Here is a 15,713-nt window from a genome sequence, read left to right as displayed (position 1 = left end):
CAACACACACCAACACTCCAGAAACAGTGAAAGAAATGTCAAGTTTGTCTTTTCTGAGTGATCTGAAATGAAAAAGGATTTTATAGAAGACGTCTGCTCTTTTTAGCACTGGTGGAAACTGAAGGTTGTGCTGCATGAATCTCGGTTCTAGTGACTGAAGCAGTAGAAGCTTTTGTTTCTCTTTCTTGCTTTAGTTTCTGGTTGCTGGTTGTAGCTTTTAACTTTTCATGTTTGAGTTTTTTGTTTGCATTTTCTACACTTCACAAAGTTTCCTTTTTTTAATAAACTATAAACTGCCTTGCAAACGTACTAATACTCCTACCGAAAACCAACTTTAGTGTTTTATATTTGGATTTTACGTAACGGATCAACACAGAATGGAAGTGAAAGGAAAACGATGAATTTATTTGACACCTTATAAGTGGATGTATCCATCTGCTCATGATGCTCTGAACTCATCACAGCGGTGGCGGCAGCATCATGATGTGGAGGAGCCTGTCTTCAGCAGAGCCAAAAAGAAACACAGAGCTAAAAAATAACTCTTTTTCAGGTTTGTGTTCACAACAAATTAGGATTATTATGAAATTACTTTTCTTCTGCTTTGTGTTGGTCTTTCACATTAAATCCCACAATAAAACATCGTGGTTGGACAGAATATAAGTGTAGGGGGTTTCTTTGGTTGTTCTCATCATGTTTTAATCTGTTGTCTGTGTTAGATACCCGAGTTAAGTTTCCCGCCCTCCTTCATTTCAGTTCACTGCAAAAACACAAAGTTTTACCAAGGATTTTTGCTCTAATTTCTCGTGCAGATATCTTGAAAAAAAGACAAAACTAACTTACAAGGAACTTTTAGCAAGACATTCGAGGTAAAGTCAGTCATTTCTGACTATTGATGAAAAAGTTCAACTGGCAGATTATTGAACTAATAATGTGACATTTTTCCTTTTTTATCAGTGAAATAATCTGCCAGTTGAACCTTTTCACCAACATTAAGGAATTAATGTTGATTCCAAACAAACTCATGTTTGTCACTGAATGGTTGTTTGTTGGCTAGTTTTGCAAAGTTTCTGCACTGGAAATTAAACAAAATGACTTGGTAATATTTTGTTTTTGCACTTCAACTGAAAGTCACTTTTTGTTTTTATTTTAAGTAATAAATGTTTCATGCTTTTTGTTTGTGACCACTGTCGGGTTCTGTAAACTTTAGATGACCTTTATTGCTTTCATTTCTTCAAAATTATGATTTTCCGGATAACAACAATCAACATTTTCATAATTTAAGTTGAATTATTTCAGATTATCATGACCTGCATTTAAAAAGAAATTATATCTTTAAAATCTCAACAGTAAAACAAATATTTCAAACTGTTTCATGAACTTTGAAGGGAGCATTTGTTTAAAATGGTTCATTGGATATTAATACTTTTGCAAGGTTATATATACTGAAAATATTTGATCATGTTATGCACAGAGGAATCAGACTGTACACTGCAAAAACACAAAATGTTACCAACTGGTTCTGTTTCTAATGCTGGTATCTTTGGACACTTGAAACGAGGACAAAACTAACTTATGAATCATTTTTCAGCTTGTTAGATTATTTCACTTCACTTAATAGACATAAAAAATGTCTCGTTATAAATTAAATAATCTGCCAACAGAACATTTTCATCAACATTAGAGAATTATTGACATAAAAAAAAACTCGTTTGCTGAAAAGTGATCTGAAGTTAGTTTTGTCTTATTTCAAGTGAACGGAGTCGTGTGTTCTAGAAGCTAGACCAACATTTCTCAGCAATCCTTTGCGTTTTTGCAGTGTATGTTGTTACTGTTGTGTCTAAAATAAACTAAATTAACTTGATAAATGTTTTGTTTGTGTTTGTCCCACAGGGAAAGAAGAAAAGGAGAAAACGGGGAGAAGCAGCAGGACTCCAACACAGGTAAACATCTCTGCATAAACTTTGCAGGCACAACGAGCAGAAACGTTGTGCTGCGTTGGTGCTGCAGCTCACGGTGTGAGGCAGGAAGTGTCTCTAACGTCAAACCACCCACCCACTCTGCTTTCCATGCAACCTGAATTAGGAAAGTGTAAGTCCAGGAGTGTGGACGTTTCTCATGAATCCAGATGAAAAAGCATTTCTGTTTGCTGCTTTCTGCAGAACATGAAGGTTTTTCTGTCTTGTTTTGTTTTTGCACGGCTGCTTTCCTCAGAGTTTAATCTGAGCCACATTAACTGCATCTGTGCTGTTTGTCACTGTCGCGTTGTGCTACTAACAGTTTTGGCTTTTTTCTCTCCTGTATCGCTGTTTTTTGTTTTTCCGTGTCCCTCTAACTTCCCCCTCTTCCTTCGCTCCTCTCTGTTTATTACATCTATTTTTTGCTCTTCCTCCTGTTCTCCTGCATGCTGTGCATTGTGCGCTCAGACCCGGGCTCTCCTAAGAAATGCCGGGCTCGCTTCGGCCTCAACCAACAAACGGACTGGTGCGGTCCCTGCAGGTGTGTAAACCACATTCCTCCACTTCCACCCAGCGTTTTACGCCCCACCATCTGCTCGTCACTCGGGTCTGATTCCACCTTTCTGAGGAGACAGAGCGGCCATGGAGGCGGTTTTCCCCTCACTGATCAGCCATCACAGCTCCATTCATCCTTATCGTTTCTCCTGCTTTTCTTAGGAGCGCACCGATCTATCGGAACCGATCTATCGGAACCGATCTATCGGAACCAATCTATCGGAACCAATTTATCGGAGCCGATTTATCGGAACCGATTTATCGGAACCAATTTCCTTCATTTTGAGAGTTCGGTGATCAGCCGATATTTCCATGTGAAGCCGATCTGTTCTAGAGGTCGGACTGACGGACCGGCCCTTCTTACCAACTCAGAGACGTTCTTGTTATATTTAGCAAAATTCCAGACAAAAATATCAGTATTGGCCAATATCTGAATCAGCAGATGAGGCTTGTTAAACATCAGAAATTGTTATTGATTTTTATCACATTTAAAGTGCTTTTTATGGATTTTTGGTGACAATATTGATAAAGACTTAGACTTAGACTTCCTTTATTGTCATTGTACAAAAAAAACACAAGGTGAATCTTGACAACGAAATGTCGTTACTTGGCTACCAGTGTAGCAGAGCTAAAACCTTAAACTACACAATAAATAAAGAAATACAAGTGGAAAAAGGATATATTTTTTAAAAGCTTTAAGCTTTGATTTCTCTGTTTTAGACAGAAACTGTTCCCAACGGTTTTCCCGTCTCAGGGAAGGTTATCGATGCACCGATTGCAGTTTTTTTTGGCTGATCACCAATTTCCGATCTTGGCCGATTCAGATTTTGGCCTTTTGTCTTAAATGCTTTTAGACCTGTAGACGTTTGGACCGGAGCCGGTGGGCCGGTCTGTCAGTGGAGCAGAAGACGACCGGCTGCGGTGTGAATATTTCTCCCCGGCCCAAAAACAACAAAGGAAACTTTCTTCATGATCAGCTCTGTCCCTCGGGGATCGGTCACTTTCTGAGCTCTGCATGTCGTCTGTCGCTAACCTGCTGATCCAAACATCCAGTCTGACCTGAGAGTAGAACAACCTAGGAAATAAAACACAATCTAACAGATTTTCATTTTCTTCAGCAAAAGAATGAATAAACTTTGGTCGTTTCTGTTGCTTTATCTACAAAACTATAAAAACATAAAAAAGCTTTTCGTTTGCCAGTTTTTGTTTTGACATTTATTGTTTGTGCATTTAATGCAAACGAGTGAGATTGTGTGCTGCAGGCAAAAAATAGTTTTCTTATTAGTTCATAAAATTATTTTGCCAGAGCTGATAATCACCAATAATTAGATCGTTTCTTTCAACCTGGAAACATTTTATTTTGCCTGATTTTGTTATTTTTTGTTACTCATATGAATTATTGTCAGTTTGATCTTTAAAATACCAAAATTTCCATTTAACTTTATATTTTGGTCCATCTGATGATGTCATCTTTAGATTTTAAATGACTGGTAAAAAGTGCAGCTTATCAAATTATCAAACACCTTTTACTTTTACTTTAGTAAAAATGTCTTAGTTGAGTTCAGTTGTGGATTCTCTGCCTCCTCTGCTTCTTACTAAATATTAGTTTTATGATTTTTCTTGCGGATATTTCAGTGGATATTTCACCTCCTTTAGTTTTGTGGAGGTTGAGCCACTAGAGGGCAGTAGCTCCCACCCACCCGACCGGAGCTGCAGGGGTCGACCGCGGTCCACGGCTAGTCTGCAGGAGCCGGGAATCTAACATGTAACGCTCGCTCCGCTGTCTTCCCCGCTATTGCGTCATGGAAACCTGAGTGTGTGTTTCAGTTTGAGAGAACAAAGGGGGCTGAATGTGGTTTTAAGCCTTATCACCACAGCTCCACACACACACACACACACACACACACACACACACACACACACACACACACACACACACACACACACACACACACACTCCCTGCAGCGTGCATCTTCTCATGCCCGTCTGCTTTCTACTTTCTCCATCCCTGCGATGTGGTGACGAGCGTCTTTTGATGGTGAACTCTGACATTTAGAATCACTTTCTACTGCAGAGTTCCTCCTCTCAGTCTAAATGTGGCGCCGCGCCTCAGTTTGCGGTTGAACCTGGTGACTCATTTCATGTTCTGGTGATGATCTTGGGATCCTGTTAGCTGCTTTGATGGTATGGAGGTCTGCAGTAACCTGACGCCTCACAGCGCAGCAGGAAAACACCAGGTGATCCTCTGAACCTTCAGACAACCAGGTGACGGCGCGAAGCACCGACTTCAGATCCTAAATACTAACAATGAATTGAAATCATCATCCAACAGCTCAGTAAATTATTGCAAACTGCAAAAAACACAAAATCTTACCAAGTATTTTTTCTTAGTTTCTAGTTAATATTTAGTGAACTTGAGATAAAAAAACCTAACAGAAAACAAACTTTTGAGGGAAATAAATCACCTTGTTTTGAGTCAATAATGATGAAAATGTTTTCGATCCATTTGCAGATTGTTTAACTGATATCAGGGAAAATGTCGTGTTCATCAATTTCAAGGAATCATTGACTTAAAACAAGCTAATTTATTTCCTTCAAAACTTTTTAACTTAGTTTTTAATCTTATTTCAAGTTTTCTAAGAAATTAACACAAAAAATTAAACCAAAATATTTCATAATATTTTGTTGTTTTTAATGCAAATCATAAAAAAGCAATAAACTTTAAATCCTACTGAACATTTAACTGAAACTGAAAGAAATTTTCAAATCCACAAATAATCAAAACAGCAGAAACAAGAAATGAAATGAATTATGAAGCCAAAATTATCCTTAAAACACCAGAATGAAAACTTTGTCATCCAGAAAGACCATAAATCATATAAATGAAAATTATTGAGCTTTTAAATTTATTATGTGACTTATTCATTTATTTGTTCCCCCATTATGTAATATCCACCAAATGTTATACAGTAATGAAATTGGGCATTTTAATGTAAAATGTAATGTAACTATTTACTGCAAACAGGAAGTACATTATTACCATGAACACCAGCAGCTTGTGATCATTTATTATTGTAAATTATTTGTGGTGTGATTAATTGATTCTTTGCTCTGATGAATGTCTGGTGTCATTTTGAAGCACAAATTCATTTTGTCTCCATGTGTTCACTGTGATTCTGCGCCTCCACTGAACCTGCTGACGTCTCCACACTTTATTCACAGATAACTCTCTCTGACTGTTCCTAGGAGGAAAAAGAAGTGCATTCGCTACCTTCAAGGAGGAGGCTGCCCCAGCCCATCTTCTTCAGATCTAAGTGCCATAGACTCGCCCCCGTCCCCGTGTCCCGCGCGCCTCTACCGCCAGGGGGCCCCGTCCCCGCGCCGCTCCCCGCCGCCCTCCCCCTCCCCGCGCCGCTCCTCCCACACGCGCTCGCACCCCCGCTTCCCGTCGGAGCGTCCCGCCGGCAAGCGGGCGGACCTCTGCCACCTCGTCCCGACCGCGACCCTGGAAACTGTCGGGCAAGCAGACGCTCTGCTCCTCGGCGCTGTCCGCCGCCAAGGTGGCGGGACTTTCTCTCAAAGTGCTAACAGAGACTCACTGACGCCGCGGCCCTCCCGCCTCGCTACTTTCCTCCTCCCCAAAGGAACCAAGATCCTCCTGGTCGCCTCCTTCACTTTTCACCCTCCAGTCGTGATTTTCCAAAGTTTCCGTTTCCACGTAGTGACAAGAGAAGAACAACACGCTAAAGCGGCTCACCTTGTGCTAAACGCTTCAGAGGCCCGTCACAATTCCTGATAAATCCACAGCTCTCATGGGACTTCCTGGAACTTCACAGCAGGCAGCCATCTTGGTAGGCAGTTGCAATGACAACAGCAAACAAGCCACAAGCTTAGAATTAGCTCTCGCCTTGTTGCTATCTAACTTATAAAAATGTTACTTTACAACTTCTTGAGTCCTCTCCCCTCCTCTGTGTATTACGAATATGAATATCAGTGATATTTACTGTAGTACTTACTGCTGAACTACGTTAGCTATATTAGCTTAGCCAACGTAGCTTTTAGCAGCTAAGACGTACATGGACTCACTCTGTTCACCAGAACCTTGTTCTTACATCCTTCATTAATGTAACTGAACAAAGGTGGTATGAAGCTCCTCCATGTTGGAAAACTTCCTGCTGGAACCACTTCCTGCTGGAAACACTTCCTGCTGGAACCACTTCCTGCTGGAAAACACTTCCTGCTGGAACCACTTCCTGCTGGAAACACTTCCTGTTGGAACCACTTCCTTCTGGAAACACTTCCTGTTGGAACCACTTCCTTCTGGAAACACTTCCTGCTGGAAACACTTCCTGCTGGAACCACTTCCTGTTGGAACCACTTCCTGCTGGCACCAGTTCCTTCTGGAAACACTTCCTGCTGGAAACACTTCTTGTTGGAACCACTTCCTGCTGGAAACACTTCCTGTTGGAACCACTTCCTGCTGGCACCAGTTCCTTCTGGAAACACTTCCTGTTGGAACCACTTCCTTCTGGAAACACTTCCTGTTGGAACCACTTCCTTCTGGAAACACTTCCTGCTGGAAACACTTCCTGCTCACTAATTAGTCGCAGAGATCAGAGGCAGCTTCTTCTTTCCGTCCCATCAGCAGACAGTCTCTTCAGATTGTTTCTATAAGCTTCACTGTGGTGATTGGGACGCCATGCGCTCGCCTACCAAGATGGCAGCGATCACTTCCAGGTCAGACTTATTGGACGATAAGTTGTCCCAGAAGTTATTGCAATAAATAACTTGCAATAAATATTGCAATAAATGATCATTTTCTTTGTTTTGAGACCATTTACAACCTGAACATCAGATAAATAAATCAAACAAGAGAATCAAATACATTGAATTATGACATCATGTAAACAAAAGAATTGGACTGAAGACTTAATATCCAGTATTTGGTAGAAAAATGATCAATTATGTAAATGGAGATGATTGAGTTCATTTTAATGTGATTTATTGATTATTGTGACCAGCCTGCTGACAGGTGCAAATGATTATTGATTATATGATGAATTATTATGTTAAATTATTATCAAGTTTTCATTTTAGCAGCATTCAAGAGAAATTTGAACAGTTTATTGGTCCGTCACAAACACTGCTGTTAAAAATATATAAATTGTAATGTGGCAAAAGGTGAAAAGATTTTTTCATGATCTTCTTGTTTTGGCTGAAACCGTTTGAGTTCTGCTCATTTTTGTTGCGGACTGTTCCTCCTCAGAGTCGGTGCTCACTTTGTAACCTTCAGATGAATTATTAATGCTTTTCATGTTATGATCTGTTCTGGACCCGACTGACCGGCAGAACCTCCGACTCCTGGGAAAATATTCCTATCTTTGTGTTTCCAGCAGACACACAGCTCACTTCTTTTAGCACTTTTAGTCTTCTGCTCTCCAGCTTCACCTGTTACATTTTTACATTTTGTTTTTTACTTTTTTGTGTATGAATCTATTTTTAAGGTCGTGTTTCTTTAAAATTTGTTTTTCTCTGCAGCTCCGCAAACTAATCTGTGACCGATGGGTACTATTATATTGCATTGTCTTGTAAAGTTTTATAATAAATAACTTTTGTATGTTTTTATGGAATAAAAAGGCAAAGTCTTTTTGAAAAAAAAAATAGTTTCCAGTTTTTTCTAAGCAACATGTTTTTTTGTCTTTTTGTGCTCCAGTATTGCTGCAGAAACCTTCTAACTGTATTTTGAGTTCAGTCTTTGCATGTTCCAGCTGTAACGTTACGTTTCCATTTGCAGTTGTTTTCTCGCAGCTTCTGACTGCATTAAGTTTAGGCTGAGCTTTTGTTCCATCCTTCTCCAGCCGTGGCGCTGTTGTGGTTAAAAGGTCTGAACGTTCAGGCGGGAGGCAGAAACTGGAAAATGTCTTTGTACTTCATGCTTTAAACCCTGATGTATGGTCTGTTTGATGTTATTAAAAGTGTTTTTTTTTATGTTTAAGGCTGCAGGCTTATTTTTTCTTCAGTGGAGATAATTGTAAATCAAAAAATATTCCATTTTTTTTTCTCAAACTCAAATTTCTGAATTTTAAACTAAGCACCAAAAAAGTGAACTTCCACACTGGAGGGATGGATTTGTAAAAAGATAAATCACAACTGAAAACAATAGAAACTAAACTACCATGGAAAGAATTAGCTGTACTTTAAATATGAAGAACTACCACTGAAACAGTATAATGGATCAAATCTTATCTAATTGTACTTTTAGAAGAAAACTATTATCCTAATCTGCCAAACAGCTGATTATTATCATCTGAACCATCGATATTCCTGTTGCACATTTTCATCTTAAACTACCAGAGGTTGTTGCATTTTAGTGATTCAATTGAAAAGTGAAATTTATATATAGTAATCACAACATATTACAGCTGAAAAATAAATGTAAATGTACAAAAGCTTCAGTTACTGACTCGGTAAGCAGCTGCATGATTGAAGGATATTTAGAGAAACTGAGACCGATGACTCCACACAGAAAGACGACGCCACATTCATTTGAAAGGTTTTATTAACTCCTTCAGTGCGTTTATCCAGCTAAAAAAAACCAGCATCTAAGGTGAAAATGTCCAATTTAATACACAAATTGACGAGTCAACGCTGTGATGGAGGCGAAAACGCAAAAACATTTAGCCGCTTCCAACTTCATTTCTCCTACTAAGGAGGCGCCTTCCAGGTTCAAACAAAGCCAATGTGGAGCAAAAATCACATTCACCCTCATTTTTCCATTGTCAAAAATGTAACTTTATTCAAGTCAATGAACCTAAAAGAATAATCTCCAGTAAAAAAAAAAAAAATAGACAACTAGAGCAACTAAAAATCAGGATAATCTGGAAGGAGGGATATCGTTTCTTTTCTTCTTCGAGGATACAAAGCCATGAGAACAGGACTATATTTTATGTAGATCCACAAATATGAGTGTGTGAAAACAGTAATAAGCATTTTATCTTTAAATTAATGACACCACACAGGCAAGTTAAATGGTCATGCTATTATTGGGATACAGAAATGAAGGGAACTAGAGAGCAAAGTGGCTGTCAATATCCTAAAAGTCAAATATTAACAAGTATGAACAACGCCAGTGCAACCAGTAAGCAGGGACAATCCTTTCAGTGTGGTAGTGTTGGCAGGATTCTCCGCTTTATTTTTCTTCACACCACTGGTTCTCTTTGCGTACCTGCGCACAAAACAACCGGCAGGTGAACTCTCGTTTTGCCTGGAGCGAATCAAATGATCTCATTTTATGTTTTAATGCACAACAGTAAGTACCTGGGCCTCCTCCTCCTCTGTGAAATCATTTTTGATGTTTGAAAGTCTTCCTGATCTCTTCTGGGGTTTTGCCTTTGATCATGTTGGCCACTGTCTTGCAGGTGACATCTAAGAGGCCTTGATGTCCAGGTAGTTCGCGGCCTAAAGAGACGAGGAAATAAAGAGCAGCAGCGTAAGGCGAGGCGGAGAGGGAATGAAATGGTTCCACACCAGAACAGCAAAATCCAACATTCATCTCAGGCTCAGTGGGACGTTTCTGCCAGGAGTAAAGCTTTAAACACAAATGGCCTATAAAAATCAGGCAATTTAAAAATTAAAAGCTTAAAGAAGTTTAATATAATTTTCTAAATACATAATAAATGATTAAATCAGTAAATAAATAATAAAATCAAGAAAAATATTTCATGCCGCCATCTTTCCCAGCTTGGGTTGCAGAGGCGGTTCTGAAAGGTGGGCTGGGCTTGGACCAGATGGGCCTGGACCAGATGGGCGGGGCTTGGACCAGATGGGCGGGGCTTGGACCAGATGGGCGGGGCTTGGACCAGATGGGCGGGGCTTGGATGGGACCAGACCCGCACTGGTCCGGCTCACTCATTCCTCTCAACAGAAACTAAACACGCCTCCATTTACTGTTAATAAGGTAATATAATATTCTTCCCAAGCTAAGCTGCCATGATGACAATCAAGAGCATTGTGTCTGTTAAGCACAGTTTAGTGTCGCCAACTGAGCTAAGCTAACTAGCCAGCTAGTATTAGCATTGGAGTTAGCTCCTCCAGAAGGTCAAGTAGTCATAATATTCTGCTCAGTAACAACGTAATGCATCAATATATTCAGCACATTTCATATTCCACAACTGTTTGTCTCTAAAACTATTTTAAACTTAATTTTATTTGACTGTTTATTGAAGATTATACTGCAAAATTATCTATGCATAATTTTACATATTAAAATTACAGTTTGAAATAGCATTATTGGTCTTAACATTTTGTTTCATTTTTTAGCAGTATAAATCAAAGCTTTTTAATGTGTTTTAATTAAACATCGTTGTGTTATATTGGTTCTAAAAACTGATTTTATTCCAGGTCATACAGCCAGTTTGACATCAACATAATTATTAAGTTGATTTATTCCTCACTAAATATCCTTTACAGTGATGAAGCCTCCTTAGGGTTTGTGGTTATGAAAGTTCATCAGCTCGTGTTTCTCTCTGGGAGGGACCAGAACCGGGACCAGAACCGGGTCTGGACTCGGGTTTCCTCTCACATGATGGCCCTGTTTACTCGTCCTGCTGCCCACATCAACTCATCCACCATCTGTCCTCATTGACACGCAAATGAAAACGTCACACCACCGATGTGGCTGCACTTCAGATATTTAAGACAAAAAAACTAATCAAGAATTATCAATATCCACCAATATTGATCATTTCATTCAATAGTATAGTTTGAAGTTTTTCAAATCTCAGCCTCACTGAAAGCAGAGCAGCAAAAATGTTTGATAATTTATGACCAAAAGGGATCAAAACAAGACGTGGGAGGAAATTCCTGAATAAACTGGAACCAGTAAAGTTATAACTAGAACCAGAATATAACTGGTTCCAGTTATAACTGGTTCTAGTTATAACTGGTTCTAGTTATAACTGGTTCTAGTTATAACTGGTTCTAGTTTATTCTGAGAAGAGAAAAATAATGTCAGGTTTGCAGTAGCTGCTTCGTACATAGTGAACAAACTCTGGATGTACCAGAGAGGTCAGAGGTCAAGGTTCAGACAGGCGTTTTGTTTTAAAGTTTTACACTATAAAAAGTCATTTTACCAGGATGAGTTCAAACAAGGTGCCTTGGTCCACCTTGAGGAACTCCTGGTCCCAAACAGGAATGTCGTCCGTCCTCTTCTCCTTGTTCTCGTCGTCCTCAGGGGGAGGGGGGTCGTCTTTGTGATGGGTGCACCACTGAATCACCTGCAGGGAAACAGCAGGTGAACTCAACCTGAGCGCAGTCAGTCAGTCAGCTTTCAATCAGCTGGGCCAACATGTGAAACCAGTTTATGAACCCATTCAGTGAAATCAGCTGGAACTGCTTTTCTAAACTGGGAGCTTCAGGCGTTTCGTCCTCCATCGTCACAGTTGAACTGTTTTATCATGGAGAAACCAACGTTACCGTCAAAACCTGCTGCAGATTTATGTTTAACCGTTTTAAAGGTTGTAATATCTGGTAGATTACACTTTAAGGATGGAATATTTTCACTGTTCATGTCGATTGAATGAGACCAAAAATACAGAGAAGATCCAACAAAACCTGTTACAGACACTGTTACTGAAATATCCAACAGGAAGGCTGCTGTGTGTGTGTGTGTGTGTGTGTGTGTGTGTGTGTGTGTGTGTGTGTGTGTGTGTGTGTGTGTGTGTGTGTGTGTGTGTGCGGTGTGTGTGTGTGTGTGTGTGTGGTGTGTGCGTGTGTGTGTGCGTGTGTGTGTGTGTGGGGTGTGTGTGTGCGTGTGTGTTACCTTCTTGAGGATGGCAGCATTCACATTCGGAAGCGGGACGGGATCATCGTCTCCTTCATCATCCATTCCCAAATCTGGGAACAGAAACCAGCATTCATCTCCATTACGTTCAGGACTATTCATGATTTTACTCACTAAAAGGCAAAAATCATTTCAGAAGCAGAAAATTAGATGCTTCACCTTCTAGCATGGTCTTGATGGTGACGGACTGTTTGGCGATCTCAACATCCACCTCAAAGATTTCCCCATCAGAGCTCTGGAGTTTTATCGTGGGCATTTTCTGAAACAAGAAAAATTCACTTATTTACCGACTTTCCTTTTAAATGGCCAATACACTTATTTTTTATTTTATTTAGTTTGAACTATTGTAAGTATTTAGTATAATAAGAATCAGGTTTATACATTCATTTAGCAACATAAACAGAAACAATATTGAAAGATCTATAACATTTACATTTTCAAATTTAAATGGATTATGTTTCATCAGATGCACACAGTAATGTGGGTTTTTTTTCTTAATCAGATCCAGGTATATTTTGAAACTTGACTGAAAAGTGTCTGAGTTCCCTGTAAGTCACTTTAAGCTCATTTTTCAAACAAAAATATTTTGCAGAACAATCTGCTGATTTTATATCTGTCCACCTGCTTTTCAAGCCTGATCAAAACAAACAGTGTCTGGGATTAAAGTGCTGAAACAAGGTGAACACACTGACATGAAAAAATGACTAAAGCAACACACAGTTCCCACAAGTCTGAACCACAAGTGCTCTGCGCCATATTGGCAAGCAAACAGTGCGATGCATAGATGAACCACGGCTTCCAGACCCACACAGAGAAAATATGTGGACGCTTCTGACTGACATGCAAGAGAAAATATTAAGAAAATGGCTGCTGACGGGATCAACAGGCGTCAGACGATGAGAAGCTGCAGCCGACCTGCTGACTAGTGAACACAGTTGATAACATGTCTGTCCAGCTAGCAGATAAAAGCTGCACTAGCTAAGATAATGTTGCTAGTTCAGCAGTAAGTACTGCAGTGAACATCACTGATATTTATCTCAGTATTTCAGAGGCAGGTGGAGAACTCAGTAGCTGTAATGAACTGAATTCTTTATAAGTTAGAGAACGGGCGAGTTCTGACCTTGTGGCTTGTTTATGGTTGTCATAGCAACTCCAAAGCAACATGGCTGTCAGTTACAAAAGTCACAGAAGTGTGATGTCACATGAGAAACATGCATTTAAAAATGTTTGATTTCAAATATAATTCTAAGAGAATGCTTTTTTTTTGTTTTTCCAGAAACAGGCTCACAGCCAAACAGCCTCCTCTGGCCCACAGCATCATACGTCTGCTGCAGCAAACCCACCTGGACAAAGCAGGCAGCACTGGGAGGATCATGTCTGTGAGGTTCATCATGTTTCTCCTGTGATTTAAGACAATGCAGCCTGATCTGATTGGTCAGAAACTGCAGAAGACACAGACGGATCCATGTCTGTCTGCAGCCATCACCATCTACAATAACGCTCAAGAATTTTTTCTTTTTTTTTTCTTTATTTAACCAGGTAAATCCCGTTGAAATCTGAATCTCATTTTCAAGAGGGACCTGGGCAGAAGTCTGCACCACACAGCAACCTGGTTACAGAATAAAACCAGTTAATACATATTAGCACGTATAAAAAAGTAAAACAAGTTAAAAGCAGTGATACTGTTTCACAGAATCTTGAATGAGTCACAATAAAACTTAATTTTCTTTTGGGATTAATATTTTCTAATTAATTGTTTATAAAACAATTAATTAATTAATGTTTTCTGCTGTTTTTACTCATAAAAGCATGATAAATGACAAACTTGAAAAAAAGTATATAAAGTGATATTTACTTCAACTGCTGAAAGTTTCATGACAATTAAAATAAAAAATCTTGCAACGTTTCAGATTTTACTTTAAGTAGCAACTAAAAGCTGAAAAGCTTCAGTCAATTAGCCCAATTAAGCAGAAAACTGGCGTTAAGCTGCTGAACCTGTTCATGTCTGACAGGCTCAATCTTTTGCATCTTTTGAAAATTCCTTGATTGTTTATTCATTTGTTTCAGCTTTTAAACCCAATTGTCGTTTTTCATGCTGAAGTTTGTTTTTCGTATTGATGTTCTGCCTGATTAATAATCCAAACATGCAGCTAGCGTCACTGCTTTGCGTTGGTTAGCAAACAAGCTAACTTTAGCTAAAACTGCTAAAAGGCTCGGTGACAACGAGCCGTTTTCTATTTCTGCTAACAAACCTGAGAACGTGTCGTCTGTAGTGAGTGACAGTAAAACTGGACAAGAGTAAATGTGATTCCAGCTGAACTGCGGGGTTTTGTTGTCAGTTATTAGCCAACCGGTCATGCTAACGTCCATTAGCGAAACAACGGAAATGCTGAACAATTAGCCTGTTACGAATCAACACGGGACAAATATCGGATACAGTTTCCATCTAACGCCGTAAAATGGACAAGAATTATACTGTGACTTTACATATAACATGTATAAATATTCAGATTGTGTCCCAACAGGCTAACCAGCTAGTTAGCCTGGTTAGCCTGTCGGAGAGGCCTCTGGCCCACCAGACTGAGGCCTTTTATTAAAACAATAAGAATAAACACACAGCAGTTAGACTCACTATTTAACCACAAACACACAACGCAGAGACACGTACCGACAATAACTGGACTGAAGTCAAGCTGTGGATTTGATCCGCAGAAAGACCCGACAAGCGTGGCGGCTGTTTTGGCTGTGAGACTGAGGCTGAACCTGCTGGGGAGGAGGAAGAGGAGAGAGGAAGAGGAGGAGGAAGAGGAGGTCTGTTTACCAGGTCACAGCGATGACCTGTTTACTTTTATTTCTGTTCCATTTTGCAGACACTATATATTTTTTCCATGCAGGGCCGGCACAAGCTTTTTTGCAGCCCAAAGCAGGTTTAATTTCGGCCCCCCTCACCAACATGATTCATCATTACTGTGGATCTGGACTGCAACACTCGATTTAAGGCTACTTGAGTAGCTTTTCTGAAAAAAAGTACTTTTACTTTTACTTGAGTATTTTTTTTATGAAATATTTCTGCTCTGCAGTCAAATTTTATATTTTCTATCCACTGAATGAAAAACATCAACAACTCACCACTCAGACACAACCTGCAGTTTTTGTTCAAATGTTAGAAGTTTTTTATTGACGAAACTGATGTGGGAAAAATAATAGATTGAAGCAGAGATGTTCTAACTGGAGACATTTTGGACACTAAAAAAACGGCAGAAAATTGGCAGCAATCTATTCTTATGTACTTTTAAATGTCCAGCCCTATCAATATGACAAAAACATAAAAGTACATTTTGTAACTTGGCACTATTTGCAT

At 39.4% G+C, this 15,713-nt stretch overlaps 2 protein-coding genes across 2 annotated transcripts in view; one reads left to right on the top strand and one right to left on the bottom strand.

The window, feature by feature from the left end:
- tcf7 (transcription factor 7) overlaps window positions 1–8,498 on the top strand; it is a 73,266-nt gene extending 64,768 nt beyond the window's left edge. The window contains 4 exon segments of the mRNA XM_055051327.1: window positions 1,891–1,914; window positions 1,916–1,940; window positions 2,424–2,496; window positions 5,758–8,498. Coding sequence (XP_054907302.1) covers window positions 1,891–1,914; window positions 1,916–1,940; window positions 2,424–2,496; window positions 5,758–6,307 — 672 coding nt within the window. The 3' untranslated portion in view covers window positions 6,308–8,498.
- An 887-nt stretch (window positions 8,499–9,385) lies between these two features.
- skp1 (S-phase kinase-associated protein 1) lies at window positions 9,386–15,132 on the bottom strand. The gene is given in 8 exon segments (XM_055051333.1): window positions 9,386–9,736; window positions 9,829–9,867; window positions 9,869–9,948; window positions 9,951–9,969; window positions 11,643–11,786; window positions 12,332–12,405; window positions 12,512–12,611; window positions 15,021–15,132. Coding segments are annotated over 7 exon segments (489 nt in total). The 5' UTR covers window positions 12,609–12,611; window positions 15,021–15,132; the 3' UTR covers window positions 9,386–9,700.
- Window positions 15,133–15,713: the final 581 nt, after the last annotated feature.

This window comes from Poeciliopsis prolifica, unplaced genomic scaffold (genome assembly GCF_027474105.1).
Source record: "Poeciliopsis prolifica strain line A6 unplaced genomic scaffold, Auburn_PproV2 SCAFFOLD033, whole genome shotgun sequence".
Taxonomy (NCBI): Eukaryota; Metazoa; Chordata; class Actinopteri; order Cyprinodontiformes; family Poeciliidae; genus Poeciliopsis; species Poeciliopsis prolifica.
The sequence above is the reverse complement of the archived record's forward strand: the minus strand, read 5'-3'. Positions and strand labels throughout refer to the sequence as shown.